Raw genomic sequence first — 26,091 nt, forward strand, 5'->3', positions numbered from 1 at the left:
AAAAGCCCAATCATTGCTCATTAATCCAGGTTTGTTGGTGAAGATGAATGATTATTTCGGCAACAAACTCGAATCAAGTTGCCACTTGGAAGTCTTTGTATTGGTGACCTGCTTCCAACAAAGGTGAAGGGTGTGAAGGGAAGAAAATAGAAGAAATTGAATATGAGAATTCTGACAAGTGATTTTGAAAGAAAAAATATAGTACAAAAATGGCAACTGTTAAATAACTTTTTCATACTTCTGTGCAAAGACTAACTTTTTCCTTGGCATGTGCAGGATTTTGACTCATGGTTTGACACAAACAACTGCCTCGGTGATCAGCAGCTAGTGGAACGTTTACATGCGGTAAGTTTATCACCCCTCTGGCAAGTGGCATGCTACATGCATTTTGTATTGTAAGCTTGTGAGACAAAGAATTTATTTTTTTGAAAAAAACTGAGGAATTACAAGATGATGAGGAGTTTGCAAATTGGCCAGATCTCTCCATGTTCATGACTGCTTTTCAATATTTCATAATAATTCTGGAACTTCAAAGACTCATTCCACCTTTCTGTTTAAATGAGTAGCCCTCAGGTTAAACCACCAGCAGTCATCTATGTGTAATGAGAGTGCAAACCTATGGTCTGATAAGATTATGACAACTTTTACAATTCCATCCACTCTCAGACCGGCAAGGTTTATTGCATCTTTACCACTCTACAGGAAACAGTCGGTAAATTCTGCTTTTCAACTTTCTACGCCTTCTAACATTACTGTTCCTCATTTTGAAACTTTAAGGTACTCCGACCATTCTTACTTCGGCGGATTAAAGCAGAGGTTGAAAAAAGCTTGCCTCCTAAAAAAGAGACTAAGATCTACGTTGGTCTCAGTAAAATGCAAAGGGAATGGTAAGTGAATATCCGTTGTTGAATCTTGCTAAGTTCCAGAGCACTGTTTTGAGAAGTCAGTAACTTCCATGACTTTGTTGAGGATTTATATTTTTAAAATGCTTTTGGATGGCACCCAAACAATCTGCTTTTCTGGAAGTGATTTGCTGGCTTGCAAATGCAATCTCTGCATTAGTAAGCAGAATAATCTAGTTTGAAATACAGAAGTTTTTGCAGTGTCAGACTTGTTTAGTTGGTAGCACTGTCGCCTCTGGGTAAAATTTGGCCTTGCAACATGAGTTGACATGATGCAGGCTGACATTGCAGTGCTGGGTGTGTCAGAGGTCTCTCCCTTTGAGGATGTTAAAAGCGATGTTTGTCTGTTTGTTCAACTGGATGTTAAAAAGCTGTCAAGAGAAGAGAATAGGCTGGTAAAGACAAGTCACATACGAGACAATTTTCTGGTTGAATTTCTCATTCTTACATTAGCTTCCTAAATTACTTCTGCCTTCAAACTTTATGGCTACAAAGCCTGTCTTCAATCAAGACATTTGATGCAGTTTTAACTGATGTTAATATGGAAGTATTTTCAGTGTTTTTTTTGCATTTCTCCTGAAGTTTTTCTATGTTGGTGAGTGTGGGTTCAAAGTGCGCTGGCAGCCTTGCAGTACTTTGTCCCAGTAGCCGCTTTCCATCTGTGAACCTCAATTTTGTGCTTTGTTTTGCCCTTTTAAAACTGCAATCAATTTGTACATTTATTTCTTAATGTTTTCAGGTACACAAAAATCTTGATGAAGGACATTGACATTCTAAACTCTGCTGGAAAGATGGACAAGATGCGCTTGTTGAACATCTTAATGCAGCTCCGAAAGTGCTGTAACCACCCGTATCTCTTTGATGGTGCTGAACCTGGTCCTCCTTACACTACAGACACTCATCTTGTTTACAATTGTGGCAAGATGGTAGTTTTGGATAAGCTGCTGCCCAAGTTGAGGGAACAGAGTAGGTATTCATGGAGCGCTGGTGCTAATTTTAGTTGGAAAATTTACTTAGTTGAGTTTCCTAATTCCTGTCTTATGAAAGCTATGATCAATGTTATCACCCTCCACCCTTTATATATGTAGCCTTCATTGGGCTTTTGAGCTTTCCTATATAAGGTAGAGACAATAAATAAAAGCTCTTGGTCTCATCTCTGGTCCTGATATGACTAGCCCAAAAGCAGTTTTGTTAAACCCCTATGTTTGCAGGCTGCATTGTTTTTGGCTCCCCGTAGGTTCAGTTATGTAACTTAAAGATGTAGAGTTGGTGCCAGAAGAACTGCAAATCTTTAGGCAGCTGCAGTCAGCAAGAGTGAATTATGTTTGTCATCCAATATTCCACAAATATGCCTTTTGCTACTTTCTTTTGTGCCAGTGTCGATAATGGAAACTTTCTCAGCAAAAAAAATGAGTTGGCAAGTGAATGAGGCTAAGCCAGACTTTCTGTAAGCTTGACCTCGTATTACACTGCAAGATTGGCTTCTAGTCACACGACCAGTTCACCACCAAGACTAACAAATTCTATTTACATAACTGCACCCAACTCCAGGCCTGCCTTAGCCCATCCACTGCCGAAACATTCACTCTTACCAGCATTACTTCAACGTGACTGTTCCAATGCTTTTCTTCCATCTTCCACTCGACATAAACGTGCACACATCCAAAAAGGTTGTTTTTTAGTTTGGCATCGTTTATGACTATTAACCTTGAAGTAAAAGAAATCTGGGGAGGAGTAATCAGAATTTTTGAATTTTAGTAAGTTTAAAGTGATAAAATTAAATCCAAAATCAAGTCCTAAATTCAGAGTTTTAAAAATCAGCAAAGGATATCCACGAATTTGCTTAAAAGAGAGAAATTAGAAGATGAGCATAAATAGTAAATAGTAAATACAGAAATTGACTTTAAAAACTTTTACAACTGTATGAGAAAAGTTTAGTGAAAATAAACTTAGGTCCCCGAGAAGCAGAGATAGAGGAAATTATAATTGGGAATGAGGATATGGAAGAGATGTTGAATAAATATTTTGTTACTGGCATCATGATACAGGATACAAAGAACAGGTCAGAAATTTTGAAGAACCAAGGGCATAATGGAATAAACATTAAAATTGAAAATATGCTGGAACAATCAATGGAATTAAAAAAATGTCAACTGTCTCGGATTTATTGGCCCACAGTTAAAAGGGATTGGTGCAGATTTATTGGCTGCATTGACTTTAAGAATTGCTTATGTCATAGAATGATGTCCATGGATTGGAAAATAGCAAATGGAACTAATTGAGGATGGGCAATAAGTGTGATGGTCAGATTCCATGAAATAATTTGAAAAAGCTCTCATGTGTAATCACGTTGCTTATTTTTCATAAAAGTACTTTTCTGTAACTAGCTTTTATTATCATCTGGGATTGAGTTCTGTATCATGAAATATACCCCTTTCAGAGCTGCTGATACCTGATTATTTCAATTTGAGACTTATTTCCTGCTTTCTCATAACTGTCCTAAAGGTTCCAGAGTCCTCATTTTCAGCCAGATGACCCGTTTGATGGATATTCTTGAAGATTACTGCATGTGGCGTGGCTATGACTATTGTCGTCTGGATGGACAAACCCCCCATGAAGAAAGAGAGGTCTGTGATGATGCTCATTTTTCCTAAAGTAATATGTACTAACCCAGCTTTCACTGATGAGTTAACAGGTAGTAGAATTGTCTGTTGTACATCTGGGTCATGACGATCAGAAAATTGTTGGTTCGAGCCTCATTTTGTGTTTTGCTGTTGATTCTGCATCATAGAGCTCTGTTAGGCCCTGTGTCAATGTTGAAATTGGTTAGGGCTAGTTTGTGATACCCTTAAATAATCTGACCCAATCCTGTCACCATTTGATATCCACATCTGGGAGCACTCCAGCTGGTGTCACCTGATTTCATTTGTAGCTGTCTGCTCTAGTTTAGGAGCTTGGAGACAAAGTTAGTAAATTCAGCAGCACTGCCTGTGGTGAGTCACATTGTTATAGAGCTGGGATTATGCCTTTTAGTCTTCGATTACATGATGTCTCTAAGCACGGTTAAGCCACTAGAATCTTTGACTCTCAGGGCGGTAGGTTTAATGCCCATATTTCTTAGGTCAGTCACTCAGGCTGATCTTCCAAAAAAAAAGAGATATGCAGTACATGGAATATAAAGTGTACTTCTGGGTCTCCTTGCATAAAACCTTCTTCCAGCTCCCTGTCATCAGAAAGCACACCAGTAAACATTAATGTCATATAATGACATAACTCAGAAGGATCCCATTTGACCCTTTAAGCCCGCACATTTTGGTAGAACTATACAATTAATCCTACTCCCACACTATCCGAACTGTACCCTCTGCCGCTTAGAAAGACAAGGGCAGCAGATACATGGGTGCACTATCACCTCCAGATTCTCCGCCAAGCCACACACCAGTCTGACCTGGAACTATATTGCTGCGCTTTCACTGCTGTGAGGTGTCAGTATTCTGGGGGAGTTCCCTTCCTCCAACAGCATTTCATCAATGTGGACCGGAGCAGTTCAAGAAGACAGCTTACAGGCAACATCTCCAGGACAGAGATGGGCATTGTCCAGCCAATTGTGCCCATATCCCTTGAATGAGTTTAAAAAACCCTGTAAAATCTTTTCGTCCAAGTATTTATAGAATTAGCTTTTAATCCAATTACAATTGAATCTATGTCTGCCTGCCCTTCAAGATATTACATTCTCGGTTACTCTCCTGATTTGTATGTAGTTTTGCAGAATTATATATCTTGCTCTTTACACTAAGTCATGAATACACATCAAAAGCATATCAAAAAGAGTATTAGCTTTTATACCAACCCCTGGGGAACACACTTCATCGCTGTCCTCTACTTTCCTTACGTTGATTTTTTTTTCCCCAGGCTGCCACTAGCACTTTAATCTCATAGGCTTCAGTTTTGGAAACAAGTATGCTCTACGACACTTCATTAAACACTTTATGAACGTTCATGTGCCGCAACGTCAAATACATCAAGACTTGCACCAAGTTTCTCCTTTCAAAAAATTCAAATATGTCATTGAAGAGCGATTTTTCATTCATTTTCAAATTTCAGTTGGATTATTGTGTCCACCATCAATTTTAGGCTATCTGGCCTTGTAAGCATGAAGTTTATCCAAGGACCGTGCTGTTTGGCAATTGATGTTGGAGGTTTAACTTTGGCAATTCCAGGAACTTATTGCAAATCCCCTCAGTTTTTAAACTGCACTTAAATGTGTTGCATATTGCTCGGTCTTGAAATTCCCCAAAGCAGCAATGAATGGACATCTTTATTAAACGGTCCTACAATGTTTGCAATCTTTTATTTTTCTAGCATCACCTGCCTATCAAAACAAAAACTGAAAATTGTGACCAGAGCCTCCAGATTGTCTGCATTTTCTTCCTCACTATTCCGTCCGCATTGGATGACTGCACATTTAGCTTAGCGATGGCTGCCCCTCATTCCCTCCTATTTGGAATCTGACTGGAATTGATGTGACTATCAATTCTGCTTTGAAATTTTAAAAATTGAATCTTCCTGAAATGAAAAAAAAAATTAAAGGTGGAAAGCTAAAATAAAACCAGAAACTTATCTGAGAAAAAAAGTACCAGTTAATGTTTTGCATGAAATTTCTTCAATGTTGTACATATGGATCTCTCCTGTACCAACTATTTACTGTTGTACTTTTTTCAATGCTGAATATTTAGGAGTTTAAGTACTCTTAATGGCGCCTTTTTTGAGATGGAAATGTCAATTCAAATCTCATCAGTTGACTTTGTTAGGAAAATAAAATTTTGAAAATGCACAGTAGGTCCGTTACCATTTGAAAGATAAAGTAATCTTCTAACCATGTTTCGAGTTTTTTTGGAAAGTGCTGAACTGACTAAATCCTGCCATTGTATTTATTGATTTTCTTTTATCTTTAATTTAAACAGCGGGCAATAGATTCTTTCAATGCTTTCAACAGTTCGAAGTTCATATTTATGCTGAGTACCAGAGCTGGAGGCCTTGGTATCAACCTTGCAACAGCAGATGTCGTCATTTTGTATGATTCAGATTGGAATCCACAAGTGGATTTGCAAGCTATGGTATGTAGTGGTGCATTTTTCCGGAAAAGTTTGAACAGTTTTTATGGGCCCTTTGGCTTACCCACTTGGTATTTATTTCCTTCAGCAGATTCCTTGTGATTGTAAACTCCAAACTTCTCTCGAGTTATACTCCACCATATTCATTGAAAATGCTGTTTGGCAAACTCGGTTGAAGGTTTAACCTTGGCATTGTTGGCAACCTCCTGCAAAAGGCCTCATTTTTAAAACCGCACTCAAATCTGCCTCACATTGCTGTCTCTTGAAATTTTCCAAAATGAGAATGCATGGACAGTTTTTCCAAAACCGCAATAAACTCTCCAATATCCTCACTAGGTAACTGATTCCTTGTGTCAGACAAACAGCTTTCTGCAGTCTCCAACACCTGTCATGTGGCTCAAGCTCACAGACAGTCTGCCAGCGCATGCCTCTTGGTTTAGGAGAGATGGGTAAAATCGTGAGTGATCTAAACACTTCTGGGCCTGCTCCCGTCCAAAATATTCTCCTTTTCCTTCACCTTGCAGCAGAGGGACAGCAGGACTATCCAGGATAGCGGTGAAAAATATCTCGAGTATCATCGCACATGCAGTGAAAGACTTTCAATCGCAAGTGTACTTTCCTTGTCTCCCAGGAAGACCTGTTAAAGCAACCGCCTTTGTAGGCCAGTCCAGCCATGCTTATTTATCATTGAACAATATCCTCATAATTCCTCCACTGAAATTTATCCATACCAAATGTATGCAACTAGGAACATCCCCATCCCAACCCATGTCACAGGTGGGATCATTGCAGGTAATTAGAATAGTTAGGTGGTTGCCTTTCACCAGCAAGGACTCGATGGGTGAAGGGCCTTTTTCTGTGCTGTTGATCTCAATGATACTATAATTTAGCACATTGAGAATTGACTCATACAGTGCTGAGCCACTTCTTTCCTTACATAGCCATGTATACAAAATGGCCACAAGAGGGTGCAATTACACAAGTAAAAGCTGATCTGTCAGCATTCAAAAGTAGAGCGATTTGAGTTAATATTTCTCAAGGAAATCCTTGGTCAGAAATGTTATTGAAAGTGTAACTTATTTAAAAATTCTATTTTCAGTATAATAGTCTATTGGGATTCTGCAAAGTTTGCTGAACTGTCAGTAGCAATTTCTTTTTCCTGCCTTTATTACACAAAAGATTCTGTTTTTTCATGGCTTGAACTATATGATCAATTTGGCAAATAATAATTTTTATGTTCTCTTACCCAATTAGTTAAAACTGAAGAAAATTTAGGATCATTAATGAAACTTAATTATCTGTAATTCATCAGACCAAAGGAGATTGATAATTACAAAAGAGATTTCAGGTTTTCAAGAGCAGAATTTCATTATTTATGTGCACAGTTGCACTGTTTCTATTGTTTGTTTGAAGTATTTCCTTCCTTTCCTTGTCTTTCCTCTTTTTCTAAAGGGCTTGATGCCTTCCTCAAAATATGTTGCCTCAGATATTAGTCTCCTCCAGTACTTTCCTGTGTAGACAGATGGTATTGACAGTTAACTCTGTTGTGTACAATATTACAACTGAGCCTCATCATACCCTGAAGGGATATTCAAGGGTACAGTGTCTGCAATCGAGTCACTGCACCAGAGTAAAGAGGGTTAATTTTAATCCTTGGTATCTGAAGAGTGCTGAGTCTGTTTGGATTACCCTCAGTATTGCTCTGACCAGCAATACTAACTAGGATTTAAACTTGAACGTGGTCTTTACAACTGCAAATGATTAGTTTTGTTAGTGTCTTATTTGTTTGGGTTACTGAGGATGTTGATTTTAACCTGTTCTTCTGTGGCTTTTATGTATACTTTGGCCAGAATTCTGGAATTCCTTTCCTAATAGCACTCTGGGTATCCTAAAACCACAAGGACTGTGGTCGTTCAGCAAGATGTTACCACCTTCTCATGGGCAATTAGGGATGGCCTGTATCCAATGACTGAATAAAATTATTCTGTCAAATGTACAGACTTCAGGGAGGTTATCAGAACTTTGCATATATCTGCAATTTTATTCTGTGCATATGACACTTAAAAGAACAGCACAATTTTTTTTTACAAATAGGACCGCGCACATCGTATTGGCCAAAAGAAAACAGTTCGTGTATTTCGGCTTATCACAGACAACACCGTGGAAGAGCGGATTGTGGAAAGAGCAGAGATGAAACTGCGACTTGATTCCATTGTTATTCAGCAAGGTAGGACTGCATCGCTGACTGGGGAAATATAGTTAGGCCAGCCAATATATCCAATCTGTTGAATTCCCAAGTGTGACAAAACACTCTTCTGGACTTAGAAACATTGGGATGGATTTTCACCATCGCGTAAGGAAAGTTAGAAAACTTGTCTTCTTTAAAAATATCCCCACTTGCTGTATTGTCATTCTAAGGGGTGAGGGCACTGTAGATTATGGTCTACTGGCTTCAGTTGGCAATGCAGATAGTAGATAGTAAGGTTGGCAGGCTGGAATGCCTTTCCCTATTTACTGGGACATTAATTCAGTTTTAGAATGAAATATCACAGGCCCAAAGGCTCATCCATCATCCCAGTGCAGATACCTGCATGGTCCCAATGCTCCCCATGCTGTTCCATTCCTTCTATTCTCTGATACTTCCATGCTCCCTTATATTCTCTCATGCCACCTATATATCCTCCCGAGCCGTTCACCCACTGTCTGCTGTGGGCAGACTTTAAAAATCATATCTTTGAAACGGAGATTAAAAGAACTAAGCTTCTATTTAAGCACTTGAAAAAAAACGTCATTCACAAAATTAATTTAAAGACTTAAATCCCTTAAAGTGATCAATCTGTTGAAACCATGTTTAAGGCAGATAATCCTTTACAATATCTTAAACAGTCAATCAAATGTTCTGATGAGCTTCTGAAGTCCAGCCGAGCATTCACAATAGGCTCAACTTTCAAAACAAACCTTGAAACTGAAGGAACGAATACTTTTCTCCTTCAAACCACATGAGATATCCTGTCAATGAAAACAGTCTAAGAACAACAGATTGTAGCCGCCTTATTCTCTAATTGAAAGTTGCTGAAGGTTTTCAATTTAAAGGATTTTGGGCATTTAAATCACTTCAGATTATTATACTAGAGTTTTTTTTTTCCAGTTTTGAATGTGTTTTCTCTCCGTGAAGAACAACATATAATACTGGTCAATGTAATGGTTAATGTACCTTTCCAGGACAAAGCCCTATAATCAGTCAGTGCAGCAAACACACACCTTTCTTATAATACAACATATAAGTATTGCAGAAAAAAAATTGCTATATATTGAAAAGCCTGTCACTGAAAGGGTATCAGCATCAGGTTGCCTTTTACTGTTTGCCCACCCAGGATTTGGGTTCCACTGTGGGTCACATTTCCTCTGAGCCATGGCTGAAGGGTTTGACTCTACTAAAATTTTGGTGGGGTGACGGTGGGCTTTGAACTGCCCACCACCTCTTTGGAGCCAGTGAGGGTGTCAGTGCTGTGTACAGGCTGACTCCCTTACCTTTATAACATGCCAGCAAAAAAAGGTGCTTGAAATTGGAATGGGAATCCCAGAATTGGGTGTCACCTGCCATTTGGTGAACATAAGCATTTACGTGACTTACCTGTAGTGGAATAGTGATCTTCATGTTATCACTTACACAGCCAATATGTTCCTATTGTAAAATGGTGGATTATTGAATGCATTTTGAGAAACACCAAGGAAGATTGGCTTAGTTATAGAATCATGGAGATGTACAGCACGGAAACAGACCCTTCGGTCTAACTTGTCCATACTGACCAGATGTCCTAACCTAATCTATTCCCATTTGCCAACACTTGGCCCATATCATTCTAAACCCTTCCTACTCATAAACCCATCCAGATGCCTTTTAAATGTTATAATTATACCAGCCTCCACCATATCCTCTGATTGCTCATTCCATACTAGCACCACCCTCTGCGTGCAAAAGTTGCCCCTTAGGTCCTTTTTGGACTTTTCCCCTCTCACCCTAAACCTACGCCCTCTAGTTCTGGACTCCCCCACCCCAGGGAAAAGACCTTGTCTATTTGCTGTATCCATGCCCCTCATGATTTTATAAACCTCTGTATGGTCACCCCTTCAGCCTCCAACTCTACAGGGAGAACAGACCCAGCCTTCAGCCTGTCCCTATAGCTCAAATCCTCCAACCCTAGCAACATCCTTGTAAATTTTTTCTGAATCCTTTCAAGTTTCACAACATCCTTCCGATAAGAGGGAGACCAGAATTGCACGCAATATTCTAAACATGTATCAATCATCATTGTAGTTTGTCATTGCAAAATAGAGATTTTGCACGTTGTTTTGTCATATGTTACCAGATTTTTTCCCTATAGCTAGAAGCAATAGGAGGTTAATAAGGTCACAATATAAATGGATCTGATCCAGCCTCCAATGTGCTTGTCAAAAAACAGGAACAAATTGTACACATCTGCAAGAGAAATATGTTTCTAGTCCTTTGTTCAGTTTGATTCATTATTGATACTTGCTTTACAATAAATAGAATTCAGTCTTTGTTTTGAAACAATTAGAAACTACCCTTTTTAAGGCAAATTTTGCAGTCCCCTGTACTATGGGCAAAAGTGATCGCCACTTTATATATAAGAAGATCCCACAAAACCCAGTGAGATGGAGGAATAAGTGATCTTGATTGAAGGGGAATTATTGGTTAGGTCAGTAGGAGAATTTCCTCCCAATCTTTAAATGGTCCTGTCGGGTCTTGACTGACATTAAAACAGACGAACAAACAAGCAGTCTCAGGTTGTAAGTTTGATCGCTGAGCTGGTAGGTTTATTCTCAGACGTTTCATCACCGTGCTGGATAACATCATCAGTGAACCTCTGTCGAAGCGCTGGTGTCCTGTCCTGCTTTCTATTTGTGTGTCTTGGTCTGTTAAGGTGAGTGATATCATTACTTAAACGGGCCACAACACACTGCAGCACCACAGGCAGAAGAAGAAAAATACCTATACAGCATAGTCATGAACAAGTACCCAATAAACACAGTTTGCCGATTCTTAAACAGCAAACCCAAACAAGAAGACACAACACGTCTAAAGACTCTATCCACACCACCATACATCAAAGACAACTCTGAGATGACTACCAGACTACTTCAACCTCTTGGCATCATGGTAGCCCTCAAACCTACCAACACACTGAAACAGCTACTAATGAACCTAAAGGACCCTGTACCAACAACCAGCAAATCGGATATCATACAAATTATCCTGCAAGGACTGCAACAAACACTACCTCAGACAGACAGGCAGGAAACTAGCCACCAGGATACATGAGCACCAACTAGCCACCAAATGATGTGACTCTCTCTCACTAGTATCCTTACACACAGATGAGGAAGGACACCACTTTGACTGGGACAAAGCATCCATCCTAGGACAGGCTAACAGAGACATGCATGGGAATTCCCAGAGGCCTGGCATTCTAACAGGAACTCTGTCAATAAACACATCAATTTGGACCCCATTTTCCAACCTCTGAGAAAAAGAGCCGGAACTGATATCTCCCACCTTAACAGACCAAGACTCATAAATAGAAAGCGAGACAGAACACCCGCACTTCAATGGATGCTCACTGATGGTGGTACCTAGCATGGTGATGAAACATCTGAGAACAAACCTATCAGCTCAACGAGCAAACTTACAACCTGAACCTCAACCTGAGCTACAAATCTTCTCAAAAATTGCAAACAAGCAGTCTTACCTGCACCAGTCTAATTCAGGTCTTAGAGAAGGCAGTGAGCACACAGACCTCCGAACTGTTTATTGAAAGTGCTATCAATTGGACCAAATTGACAAATATTTAAATGATATGAAAATCTTTTGACTTTGCTCCATTGAGTATTTCTACACATGAGGCACCAATTCACAAACATCCAACCTTACATTCCAGTACGAGATTGTGGTTGTATTTTAAAGACCCAAAATGAACTTATATGAGCTGTACTTACGAACAGCTCCTTTATATTGTCTTTTGTCGTGTTCCAACTTGCAAACGGATTCCAGAATGGAGCCTGTTTGCAAATAGGGAACCAACTCTGTAATTAGCATTGTAACCACACCTGGATTTTGAACTTTAAACTTTCACCGGGTAGAGCATCATTACCATAAACATAGTCACTGTAGGAGCTAGTAATTGTCAACAAGATCAGGGCTGGGAAACAAGGATGCAAAAAAGTTGCACTTTATAAAGGAAAGAGAGTTGTTAAACTTGATGTTCTTGTTTCAGTTTGTAGCTGACCAAGTCATTGTGTGCTGTACTGAGATTTATATGGAAGGACAGTACATATCTAAACTGCTATTTTTTCATATTCTCCCAACTTTATCTTTTGTTTTCACCAAGGTAGGTTATGTGACTTGGGAAAATTACTTTTCATGAAGACATCCAGTTTTGACATCAAGCAACCCCAATTAAAGTTAATGCAAAGCACTTCCTGTGCTGTACTGCATCGCATTGACAATTATAGATCAGCATCCTCATTTTCATTATCTCACACTGGCCGCTGATTGAGATAGCAAAACACTGCTTGATTGAATTGTTCTTGTGCTGTTGACACTTAACTAGGAATGGGGATGCAACTTCCTGAATCATACCTGAATACAAGTTCATTCAGTTCTCTCTCTCTCTCTCTGTTGCTTTTACCTCTCCTCACTTCCTTCCCCTCTTTCTTTTGCTACCCCCAACACAACACACACACATAAGTAAACACACAATCCTGACTCGCAACATAATTAATGTTTGAACCTAGTTGTATACTTGTACAAGAACTGGATGATATGAATTTGCTGCATTTATTCAGGTCACAACTAGCACTTGCATCATATAATATGACATTCACCCATAATTCCATTACTTTTGACAGACTTGATATAATCAAACCTGTGACATTTGGCACCATAACACCAATTTTCACAGCCACCAGAGTCAATTTTATTTGACATCTGTCTTTATTACAGGAGAACCTGACTACCCTTAACTGTACCACATCATCTCTCTGTAAATTGGCAGCTAACATACAAGTGAATTCAGAGGTCATCTGTCGGCATATGAAGAGTGAAAAGGGTTGTCAGGAGCAGTGGTGCTGATAAGGGACCTAAATGAAGATGTATTAGTGGAGGCAGAGGCATGGCTGATGTATTACTGAGGACTTTACATTAGCAAGGGAAAGGACTGTGCCAAAGCTACTGTAAGCAAGGAGATTGTTGGGATACGAAATGTGACAAAAACAAAGAGGTAGTATAGGAAAAGTGGTCGTAATTAAAATGGATAAGTCACCCTGTCTGGTCGGGAGGTATCATTAGTTGCTGAGGGAAGACAGAGTTGAAGTTGAGATTGTCAATCCTTCGGATCCTTGTCAATCCACCTTAACAGCAATTAGATTAGATTAGATTAGGTTCCCTACAGTGTGGAGACGGGCCTTTGGCCCAACAGGTCCACACTGACCCTCCGAAGAGTAACCCTACATTTACCCCGATTAATGCATCTAACACTATGGGCAATTCAGCAATTCACCTGACCTGCACATCTTTGGACTGTGGGAGGAAACCCATGCAGACACTGGGAGAATGTGCAAAATCCACACAGACAATCGCCCGAGATGGGAATCGAATCCAGGTGCCTGGTGCTGTGCGACAGCAGTGCTAGCCACTGTGCCACCCCCAATTAGGAATGGGCAATAAATGCTTATCTAGCCAGCGAAGCCCACATCTCATAAATACATTTTTAAAAGTGTTCCAATCCTCCTTAGTTACAAGGCGGCATTTGTTGTCAAGAGGACTGCAAATGTTACACCTTATTCAAAAAGGAAGAAGCTGATAACCTTGAATTTAAGGGCTGGTTAATTTACAGTTACCTGTGGGAAAGCTCTCAGATGCAGTAATTCGGAGAAAATTAACAGTCCATCATCCATTAGCCTGAATGAATAAAGGAGGGCCAGCACACATCTGTTAAGGGTAACTTCTGCATTACTAACTTGATTGAGCTTTAATGGACAGGGTGGATAGGGGCTCGTGCTGTTGATGTGTATTTAGACTTTGGAAGGATACTTGATAAAGTCCTACAAATCAAGCTTGTTAGTCAAAGTGACACTGCACAAAAACAGCATAGACATAAAACAGAGAGATATAGTGAATGGCTGTGTTTTTTCCTGGTGGGAGATATATCATGGTATTTCCTAGTGTTCAGTTTGGTAGAGTCATCACTGTTTTGATATATATTACTTTGATTTGGTGCGGTGCATAACTTTTGATATTTGCAGATATATAAAACTTGGCAGTCACTAAACAGATGATGAAAGGTTTCAAGAGGATATAAATAAACTCATGCAAAGGGTGTGCACATTGCAATTGAAATTCAATGTGAATGCTATCCCCTGGTGGGATGAATGAGGAGAGAGAATGTGAATTAAATGGTAACATTTTATCGAGGTTACATGAAGTCCGAGATCTGGGAGTGTTCATGTGTAAATATTTGAAGGTAGGAAGACAGTTTAACAAATGAGTTTTCCCAGGCTTAATAAATGGAGGTATAGAGTATAAAAGCCAGATGGTTCTGCTAATTGAAACATTAGTCTGGCCTAATTTGGAGAATTGTGTCCAGTTCTGGGAATCTGAAGAATTCAAATGCTATGGAGACGATACACACAATTGACGATGGTTTCATGGTCATCATTAGACTTTATTTTATTGGATTCAAATTCTACCACATGCCATGGCTGAATTTGAACTCAGATCCCCAGAACATTACTTGGGTCCGGGATTAACAGAGTGAATAGAGTGTTGAGTTGGAAAGAACCCAGTAGGTCAAGCAGCACCACAGAAGCAGGGGAGTTAATGTTTCAGGTTGGAACCTTGCACCAGTCCTGATGAAAGGTTCCGATCTGAAATGTTGACTCCCCTCCTCCTCCTCTGCTGCTCTTTCCAGCTCAGCATTCTATCCACACTGTTGACTCCAGCATCTGTAGTCCTCACTATCTCCAAGTCTCTGGATTAACAGTCTAGTGAAAATACTACTAGGCCTCCCTTAGAATGGTCACGGACAAAAGATATCTCTGTTATTTGATTGGAGAAATTAAGGTTCTTCATTTTCGTGCAGAAAAGGTTAAGAGGAGGTTAATAGACATCTTAAAAGTCAAGAAGGGTTCTGATATATTAAATGAAGAGAATCTTCTTGATAACTAAGGAGCCTATAACCAGATGCCAACGATTAGCAAACTAACCAGAAGTGACATGAGGTAAACTTATTAACATATCAAATAGTTAAGATTTGAAGTGCAGTGCCTGACTGTGTGATGGAAATAGTTTCAACAATAGTCTTAAATAGAATTAGTTAAATACCTGACAGAGAAAGAAATTGCCAGACTGTTGGAAATAAATTGAGAGTGAAACTCATGGGATTGCTCTTTGATAAAACTGAAACAAGCTGAATGTGCTCAAAAGCCTCCTATGCTGCACAGCTCCATGATTCTGTGTGTAACACAAACACTTTATACAACGTCCAAGCTCACTTCCTGATGATCCAGACCTGAATGACACTATGTTTGGTGTGCTACCAAGCTATGCACTACAACTCACAACCTGTGTTCAATTAGTCATTCTCAGCTTTGGTAGCCATTAAGATGACACAATTGGTCTTTTCTCATTTCCCATTTTCTCCCAGCAGTACACTATAAGCCAGAGAAGGGGGATGCATTCAGAATTCTCACCATGAATGATATCTGTTGAATCCTGCTTGAAATTGTATGCATTATGATGGGAACTGGTCAGAACCATAGTTAGACTCTCTGCTTGGAGTACTGAGAGCAGATCTGGGCACTACACTTGAGGCAGGATATATTAGGAGAAGGTGAAGTGCTGGAGATCAGAGCTAGGTAGGTGGTGCTGGAAAAGCACAACAGGCCAAGCAGCATCCGAGGAGCAGGAGAATCGCGTTTCGGGCATAAGCCCTTCTTCAGGATTCCTCAGATGCTGCCTGACCTGCGGTGCTTTTCCAGCACCACACTCTTGATGCAGGATGTATTAGCCTTGGAGGGACAACACAGCATAGGTCTAAAAGAATAATACCTGGACTTCAGGGGTTAAAAGTTATTAGGAGAAATTACAGAAATTGGGCTGTTTTCTCTAGAATTTAGAGGGTTAAGAGGTGATATGATTGAAACCTTAAAAATATTAACAGGAAAAGATAGGGTAGATAAAGAGAAACTATTTCCACTTGTGCGGATTCAGGAACAATGGGTCATAGTCTGAGAATTAGGCCTAACCATTCAGGAGAGATGTTAGGAAGCACTTCTGCACACAGGATGGTAGATGTTTGGAAGTTTCTTCCACAAACAGCAGTGGATGCTGTGTCAGTTGCTAGTTTTAAATACTAAACAAAGTTTTGTTAAGCAAAAAGTATTAAGGAATATGGGCCAAAGGCAGAAAGGTATATGGAGTTAGGCCACAGATTAGCCAGGATCACTGTGAATGATGGAACAGGTTTGAGGGCTGAATGCCCTATTCCTATTCCTGTGTTACTGCATCTGCCCTGGAAGATGATGCAGGTGAAGTCAGCAGGTACTCACATGTGAAGCTGATTGGGTGAGGTAATAGAGTACAACTGCGGCACTCGTATCCATAACATGTGTTACTGCGGTCAATGAAGACAAGTCTGGCAATGAGAGGATGAAGGGAAAGTGAATGAACTTGCACTTTGTTTCTCTGGTCTTAGCAGAGATATTCACATGGTTATTATTATCGCCATGAACTATTTCATGCCAGTAATCCAGAAGTTACCTGACAGGCTCCTTTTTGTTTTGCTTTTATTCTTCTCAGAACATAGAACTTAGAACAATACAGCACAGAATAGGCCCTTCGGCCCTTGATGTAGCGCCAACCTGTGAACTATTCTCAGCTCGTCCCCCTACACTATCCCATCATCATCCATGTGCTTATCCAAGGATTGTTTAAATCTCCCTAATGTGGCTGAGTTGACTACATTAGCAGGTAGGGCATTCCACGCCCTTACCACTCTCTGCGTAAAGAACCTGCCTCCGACATCTGTCTTAAATCTATCATCCCTCAATTGTAGCTATGCTCCCTCGTACAAGCTACGGTCATCATCCTAGGAAAAAGACTTTCACTCTCTACCCTATCTAATCCTCTGATAATCTTGTATGTCTCTATCAAATCCCCTCTTAGCCTTCTTCTTTCCAATGAGAACAGACCCAAGTCTGTCAGCCTTTCCTTCTCAGACCTTCCCTCCAGACCAGGCAACATCCTGGTAAATCTCCTCTGCACCTTTTCCAATGCTTCGACATCTTTCCCAAAATATGGCAACCAAAATTGTACACGATATTCCAAGTGTGGCCGCACTTGTATAGTTGCAGCATGATATTGCGGCTCAGGAACTAAATCCCTCTACGAATGAAACCTAACACACCATATGCCTTCTTAACAACACTGTCAACCTGGGTAGCAACTTTGTTCCACATGGGAACAACAGTCTATGTAGATGGACTCCAAGATCCCTCTGCAAATTCACACTACCAAGAATCTTTCCATTGACCCAGTATTCTGCCATTCTGTTATTCATCCCAAAGTGCATCACCTCACATTTATCTGCATTGAACTCCATTTGCCACCTCTCAGCCCAATCCTGCAGTTTATGCAAGTCCCCCTGCAACCTGTAACATTCTTCCAAACAGTCCACTACTCCACCGACTTTAGTATCATCTGCAAATTTACTAATCTATCCACCTATGCCGTCATTTGTAAAAATGACAAACAGCAATGGTCCCAAAACAGATCCTTATGACACACCACTAGTAACCGGACTCCAGGCTGAATATTTTCCATCAACCACCACTTGCTGCCTTCTTTCAGAAAGCCAGTTTCTAATCCAAACTACTAAATCAGCCTCAATTCCATGCCTCTGCATTTTCTCCAATAACCTACCATGTGGAACCTTATCAAAGGCTTTACTGAAGTCCATGTATACCATGTCAACTGCCTTACCCTCATTTACATACTTGGTCATCTTCTCAAAAAACTCAGAGGTTTGTGAGACACAACCTGCCCTTGACAAAACCATGTTGACTATCCGAAATCAGATTGAAATCATTTAATTGAGTTACTGTTTATTTAATGGAGTAAAATAATCAGAGCAAGTTAGAGTTTTTTTTTAAAATCCAATTTGTTTCAAAAGTACATCTAGACATTTGGCAATTTTTTTATTTTATTAGGCAGGCTGATTGACCAACAGACCAACAAACTAGGCAAAGATGAAATGCTACAGATGATTCGCCATGGTGCAACCCATGTCTTTGCCACCAAAGACAGTGAGCTAACAGATGAGGACATTGACACTATATTGGAGAGAGGAGAAAAGAAGGTATCACAACCAAATATTTAATGAGTCCATGTTTTCCTGCTTGTTTCGTTCTTAACGGTCAGCTACTAAATGACTTGTTCCCTGTATTTCTTTTCTATGTGAATGTTGTGATGTAAGGAGAGAACTATTCAATGTTTGGAAATTCCGTATTCTCTCTTTCTTCAAGTAGTGCAGGTTGAACCATGATTCTGACCTTTGACAATGTTGACATGTTACCTGACTCTAGATGGAGGGTATTTTGTCTGAGCCTGATACTGTCCACACATACTTCCAGCAGGGTTACTGGCTAGTGATTCAGGCAGGAATATTCGTTTGTGGTTTTTCTCCTTGTGAATTCAGGTGTTCTGAAGTTGACAGAAGTCTCCTGCTGTTAGCCCAGTTAACAATGGCCAAAGATCAATCTTGAGCCTTTCTTGGTCTGTGTGAATAAACTGTCCACTGTTTAACAGGTCAGGCCATCAGGGGAGTCACCTTCAGATTTTAGGCATTGTGAATTTCCTGTGCCTCTCTCCCTGACTCAATTATTAATGTAAAGCATTACGTATACTGACTAAAGCTCAGAAACACCTTTTTCTAATGTTTAATTTCTATTTTTTATCTTTTTAATGCTATCATTTTATTTGGAACCTGACTATTGATGGTCTTAGGCTGCAGCCTGAAAATGTAATTGAAGAAAATTATTTTCTCCATTATAGACAGCTGAACTGAAAGAACGTTTGCAAAATCTTGGTGAGAGTTCTCTTCGATCGTTTACAATGGAAACAGAAAGTTTATATAGTTTTGAAGGTGAAGATTACAGAGGGAAACAGAAGGTATGTGTTATTAACTTTTGAGTTTAATACTACTATTGAGCGTCTTTTGAATATGTAATTTTTTTAAAAAATGAGCTTTAATTCCTTCAGCATATCAGTACTGCAAGCTAAAACTATCACCATTTCAGTGACCATTTCTGATATTTAGCATTCCAGGCAAAGCACACTTAAATCTAACTGCTGATCCTTGGCACCTTACAGAGAAAACTTTGTTGCTGTGCCACATATAGATATATTTCTGCTGAGCAGTTCTGGGTTTCCTGTATATGGCAGGAAGTTTAGTGGCAGGCTGCCCTGCATATTTAAACACACTGACCCAACAAGAGGGATTAGAATCACAGCAGGATCAGGTGATTTGACAGAAGATCCCACTCAAATTAGTGAAGGAAAAAAGTTTGTGAAAGTAGGTGCAGTTAGTCACGTAGAACCTGTCGGGAGAAAGTTTGGAATAGGATGCAGGATGATGTGAAAAACATCAGGAAATTAAAAATGCTGTCATTAAAAGGCGGAGGATGTTGTAGAATGAATTTTCTGCAATCCCCTCCCAAAACAGGTGGGATAACAATGAATGGCTCAGGTAATGCCCGTAATATGCAGGAAGCATTTTCACAAAGTCCCATCATCAACTGTTGATGCTTCCTACAACCGTGTGAATGGGCACATGAAAAGCATATGCCACCCTCTGCACAATAGTGGATTTGGAACCACCTTATCCTCAAATGTAACCTCCCTCTAGTGATGCAAAGAATGTGTGCCACTCTTCAGTTTGTTCCACATCTTCTCTGTAGTTTCCTCAAAGCGTTGCTTTCAAAGTAGTGCTAATGCTTTTTTGATTTTTTTCACAAATGTGTTCACATATTGTGAATATTGACAATTTGACAGCTGGTGGAATTATCCCTTGTTGCAAAGTATGTCAGATCATTTTGTGTATTTGCTTAATTACTGGCTTTAAAAATCGCTGTCTGAGCTGAGCCAAAGTTCTCATGTTTAGAACTATCTGTTGTCCAAAATATTCTCTCATAGGTTGCAAATTTCTGTTGAAATTTGCCAATAGACCCTTCTTGAAGCCTGTTCATTCCAACTTTCAGACAATCTGCTCAAAGGTTGTAGTAGGAGATAAAGTATTATTGAAGGTCAGAGTTCCACAGAAATAGAAACTGGGAAATTTTATGATGCGTTATTTGTACTGAATAAGGAAATACAGACTATCTGGATCAGCCACTTTCACTATAAAAGGGGTGTACCTTTTTTTTATTTGCTCTGCTGATCAATCCTTAATCCATTCATGGAATTCTACAATAGTTGATGAAAGTTGAGTAATTAAAATACTTGGCTTCAGAATGTTGGCTTTTGATCTGGAATATAAATGTAGTAATAACCCATAAATAAATTGAGCAGAACATGTCTTGTTGATGTCACACCTTAACCACATGTGAAAGCATCATTGGCTCCAATAACCACTCATCTGTTTGGTTACTAAACAAGATTTAATTGAGGTTAAATAACTCAGAATCATTTACATTCCATTGGTAGTAGATGGTAATGATCATGAATCAGAAACCAGTAGAGAGCTAATGAACCTAGCTGTTAATTTTTATTCCAGAGTTATTATTCATTAGCAAGCAGATAAACTGACCAATTACTCATTCAGATATGCAAACAATTATATTTCTAACATACTACCTATATGCAAAAATATACACTTCAAAAGATCACTCAACTTCAGACATAACATAAAGACTATTTTTCCTGTCCTTTTAATCGCACCATAATGCACTCCGACATACTGAGCTCCATCTATAATTTCCCTCCACATATCTTCTCTATTTCTGTTAAATTGATACAATTGGACAGGGCAAACAAGGCAAGGGATGCTGAATGGTAAGACCTTAGGAAGCACTGAGGAGCAGGAGGACCTTGGTGTGCATGTCCACAGTCACTTAAGGTAGGAGGACAAGGAGATAAAGTAGTTAAGAAGGCATAAGAGATACTTACCTTTATTAGCAGAGGCATTAAGTTTAAGAGCAGGAAGGTTATGTTGGAACTGCATAAAAGTTGGTTAACCCACAGCCAGAGTATTATGTGCAGTTTTGAAATCCACGTTACAGGAGGGTTGTGATTATACTGGAGAGGATGCAGAGGAGATTTACCAGAATGTTGCCTGGGATGGAGAGTTAGGGATGGGATAAACTGGGGCTGTTTTCCTTAGAACAAAGGAGTCTGAAGGGAGAGGCATGATTGAAATGTATAAAACTATGAGGGGCATAGGTAGGGAAGACAGACAGAGCTGTTCCCCATAGCAGATTGATTAATGCCAAGGAGCATAGATTTAAGCTCAGGGGAGGAGGTTTAGAGGAGATGTGAAGAATCTTTTTTCATCAAGAAGGTGGTGGAAATCTGAAACTTACTGCCTTTAAGAGTGGTAGAAGTGGAAACCCACAAATTATTTAAGAAGTATTTGGATGTGCAACTCTGATGCCAAGGCATACAAGGCTGAGACCAAGCGCTAGAAAATGGGATTAGAATAATTAGAATAATTTAGACTAGCATAGACTCACTGGGCTGACTGGCATTTTTCCTGTACTATACATCTCTATGATTCTGTGATGTGTTAAGGTACAGCAATTAATTATGAAGGCCAATGGAATTTCAGTCTTTATTGCAAGGGAATTGGAACGTAAAAGTAGGGAAGTGTTTCTACAACTGTACATAGTATCAGTCTGACTACATATAGAATACAGTGTACAGTTTTAGCCTTTTTTAGGAAAGGATATACCAGTGAATCAGAGAATTTTCTCTCAGTTGATCGTACAATGAATGCACTCAATAAACCATTGCCACATTCATATTATATGTGACCAGGTTTTCATTTACATCTTGAACAGGTGACCACCTATACCCATAACAGTGGCTCACATTTTCTGCTCAGTGTACAGAGGAACCTCGACTATCCGAAGGACATGGACGGGGAGTATTTCGTTCGGTTAATCGAATGCCCGGACAATCGAGGTTCCTCTGTATATGTCAGTCACCATATTTGGACACTTCAAAGGTTGCCTTATGTGCTGTGGGGCTTGCATATCAAATTTAATGATCTTGTTGTCAATTTTAAATGCAGAGTGTTAATAAAATTGTTCTTTTTTTAAAAAAATGAACAGATAGGTTTAACGGAGTGGATTGAACCTCCCAAACGAGAGCGGAAAGCCAATTATGCAGTAGATGCATATTTCCGAGAAGCTTTACGTGTCAGTGAGCCAAGAGCACCAAAGGTAACGGGCTGAAAAAACCTGTTTACAAAGTAAAAGCCAAAAGAACTGCGGATGCTGTAGTTCAGAAACAAAAAAAGAAGTTGCTGGAAAAGCTCAGCAGGTCTGGCAGTATCTGTGAAGAGGAATCAGCGTTAACGTTTCTGGTCCGGTGACTGTTCCTCAGAACTGATCGGTACCTAACGTTAGCCACCAACAGTCTCTATTAACAGCGTTTCACCCTCCTAGCCCTTTGGTTATCCACTCCTTTATCTGTCAAACTGTTCTTCTTTCTCTGGGCTCCATCCTCGCCTATCGTTTATTCCTTACCTCCTCCCCTGCATATAAACTGACATTTTCCTGGTTACCATCAATTCTAGGAAGGGTCACTAGACCCGAAAAGTTATCTCTGATTTCTCTGCATAAATGCTGCCAGACCTGTTGAGCTTTTCTAGCAACTTCTGTTTAGTTTATGTTTTCAAAGGATAGTTTGAATTTAAAATGATGGTGTTTAAGGTTATGTTTAGTAGTTTGTGATGGTTAGAACTATCAAATTATACAAAGCTTTCATCATGTGATAGTATACTTCCTGGGTACCTTATCCTCTTTGATTTCCTTGGAGAATGCACATCTGTAGCAGGTTGCTGACGATGATGCATAGAGAAGAGTTTGCCCTATCTGTATGAAAATTGTAAACCAGTTTTATGAAGAATGAGATTTGTGATTTTGTTGCATCATGCTCACAGGGTAAATTTCCTCTCCTGTTCTACACGATTATTTGAATTACCTCTCAGAATATCAGAAGAAACTTTTTTTTCCTGTCAGAAAATGTGCAAGTTGACTATTGATGTGTTTGGTCTTGGGGTAAATAATATTCACAGAACGGTTGTTCAGTTACTATATTCTTGCCCTTTGTACTTTCTCGTCAATGCTCCCTCTTTCAAAGCCTGCTTACATTTTTGCCTTTGATTGTGGCATTGGTCCCCTGGCTCTCTCAACTCTTTTATCTCCTTCTAAAGCATTCCCCAAAGTTCTTCTATATCATGAGCATTGAATAAATACAAGCTTTTATTTGATGAAATGATTAAAAATACTGCACTGATGTCTACACTGAGGGAACATTAAAAGACATCTTTGGTTTTGAAAGTAAATCATGGTGCAAGAATTCAGACATGGCATTCCCCTGTCTCATCACATGAAGTTGTCTTGTTTAATTTTTATTTGAACATCCTCTCAGCTCAGCATTCTTCGTAACATTTGTCTTGGGTTTCCAGGAATTTCAATTTGAACAGCATAAATATGAAGATACATAGAAACAGTGAGCAAGAGGCCATTCAGCCCCTCCAGTGTGTTTCACCGTTTAATAAAGATGTGGCTTATCTGATTGTAATTTCAAATCCACATTCACACCTAACATTGATGACCTTTTACTCCCTTGCTTAATAAGAATTTATACATGTCTGCCTTAAAATTATTCATACACTTTATTTTCACCATCTTTTCAGGAAGAGAATTCCAAAGACTCTCAACCTTAAAAAAAAATCACTTAATCTCTGTTTTAAATCTATTTTTAAACCGGTGATCACAATTACTAGATTCTCCTTTAAAGGGGAAATTCCTGTCGACATATAATCTGCTAAAATGCCTCAGCATCTTTCAATTTTCAGTCAAATTGCCTCTTACTGTTCTAACTACCAGGAGAAAAGAATTACTTTCCAACCCTTCCCCATAAGATAACCAGAATTTGTCTTGTAAACCATTTCTGAAAGTTCTTTGGTCTACTGATAGCAATAGAAAGACAAATTGAATGGACGAATGAATTAGATTTATTGTCACATGTGCTTTCATGAGTACAGTGAAAAGTTTACAAGTTGCCACTTATGGTGCCATTTTAGTATAAATGTACAGATTCTTAAGTACAAATTCTTAGGAAAAGGTAGAAAAAAAAGTAAAAATTCCAGCATTACAGACCTTCAAAAGTACAAAATCTCAGTGATAAATTTGAAAAATAAAGAAATAAAATAACTAGAATAACAGTATTTAAAAAAAAATTAAGACCCAAGTCCACTTGTGTGTGACATATAACAAGTGACTATTCAGTTACTGACCATTTTACCCCATTTAACAAAAGTTAGAATTCAAAATCCCCTTTGATCATCAGAGACAATTCCAACTCAGTCAGAGTTATTGCGTGGAATTTTCCCATTTTTAGTTAATGCATTTTGTCAAGTTTTCTAGCGTCCAGACCGCCACAGCTCAGAACAACTTTTTTCTTGCAATTACAATTACAATTATTGAAACCAGGTTTTTGCGTGCCTTTTTAGGGAATTATGGGGCAGGAGGGAGCTTGTCACTGTCGTTGATCTCTGGTGTGCCCATCATTGGTGCCATATTTAAAGCCTAGCTGCAGTACAGATACTGCTGACCAGGAACTGCCCCTCACTTTGTAGTGATCAACTGTTATCACCAAGAGCATAGCCTGGAGTAAAGGAAAACCCGCTCCCCATATGGGCGCAGAGACATGGAGATCTTAATGGAGAGCAAGGCTGACTTTTTTTCCTGTGAATTACCACAGGAGATGAGATCACCAGAGCACGTTATTGAACTAACAGGGTCACCCAGGAGTGCAGGAAGAAGGCTGATGATCATCTGTACTCTCCAAGGGTAAATGCCACCGTCTCCTCACTCAGAGACCACCACTCACTCTAACTGTGCACATGTCTCTAACTAAGGCTCATAGACTGCAAGGTGTAGTGTGGCAATCGTCAAGTACGTGCAATCGTCAAGTACGTTCAATCGTTCTCACCCACCTCATCCTCCCAAAGTGCAAACATTCCTAACCTTTGCGTTTCCTACTCACTCTTCTGCTAAAGCTTAACCTCTTACATCTGAATTGAACTCCTTCCATTGTCTCAATGCAGGAAACATTGACCCTCTCTATTCTGTACCAGTATCTCCACAGACACTGTCGACTTGAACTTCCAGACTGGTTCAACTTGAACTGCAGGACTGACCACGGCCAGATTCCCAGACTGTAATAGAACCAAGCACCTGACTGACCATGGCCAACCCCATGGACTGGGATCAGATGAGTGCTTGAACTGACTGTTGCGGTACATCCTGTGTATCCTATTCACTTCACTTTGTTTTGCTTCCCTTTGACTTTTACACTTGGCCATTTGCTTGAAGCACTTGCAGTGTGTTTGCAGTGTAAACTGTGGCATATACTGGGGATGTGACATTGACCGCATGGTACCAAACAGCACATGTCCACTCACTTGCCTGTTCAATATTGGCCAGCATCACAAGCTGTCTGCCTCTTCTTCTGTATTTAAAAGCAATGTAAACTAGGTAAAGGCTAGTCTGTAAGTCAATGAGGACATGCCAAGAAAGCAGTGTGAAGTAGACAGAGGCAGGTGGCCTCAAGTTAAGTGCAAGGTAATTTTGTGCTAAGAAAGCAAGCCAACAGTCATAAAGTGACTGCTGAGTAGATGCATTTGTGTCCCAGCATGCAAACTGAACGTTGTGCAAACACACAATTCACGGGAGCCCATGAACTCCACAGCAAAATGTTGAAGAGC

The 26,091-nt window shown here is 39.6% G+C and overlaps 1 protein-coding gene across 3 annotated transcripts in view; it reads left to right on the forward strand.

The window, feature by feature from the left end:
* smarca1 (SNF2 related chromatin remodeling ATPase 1) overlaps window positions 1-26,091 on the forward strand; it is a 105,163-nt gene that overhangs the window by 64,426 nt on the left and 14,646 nt on the right. For all 3 annotated transcript variants that reach the window (XM_072595286.1, XM_072595288.1, XM_072595289.1), the window contains exons 10-18: window positions 277-345; window positions 778-887; window positions 1,642-1,868; window positions 3,408-3,529; window positions 5,867-6,019; window positions 8,111-8,243; window positions 18,305-18,453; window positions 19,149-19,265; window positions 22,424-22,534. In XM_072595286.1, the coding sequence (XP_072451387.1) occupies window positions 277-345; window positions 778-887; window positions 1,642-1,868; window positions 3,408-3,529; window positions 5,867-6,019; window positions 8,111-8,243; window positions 18,305-18,453; window positions 19,149-19,265; window positions 22,424-22,534 (1,191 nt within the window). The remainder of the gene's footprint in view (window positions 1-276; window positions 346-777; window positions 888-1,641; window positions 1,869-3,407; window positions 3,530-5,866; window positions 6,020-8,110; window positions 8,244-18,304; window positions 18,454-19,148; window positions 19,266-22,423; window positions 22,535-26,091) is intronic.

The sequence above is a fragment of the Chiloscyllium punctatum genome, chromosome 25, assembly GCF_047496795.1.
Source record: "Chiloscyllium punctatum isolate Juve2018m chromosome 25, sChiPun1.3, whole genome shotgun sequence".
Lineage (NCBI taxonomy): Eukaryota > Metazoa > Chordata > Chondrichthyes > Orectolobiformes > Hemiscylliidae > Chiloscyllium > Chiloscyllium punctatum.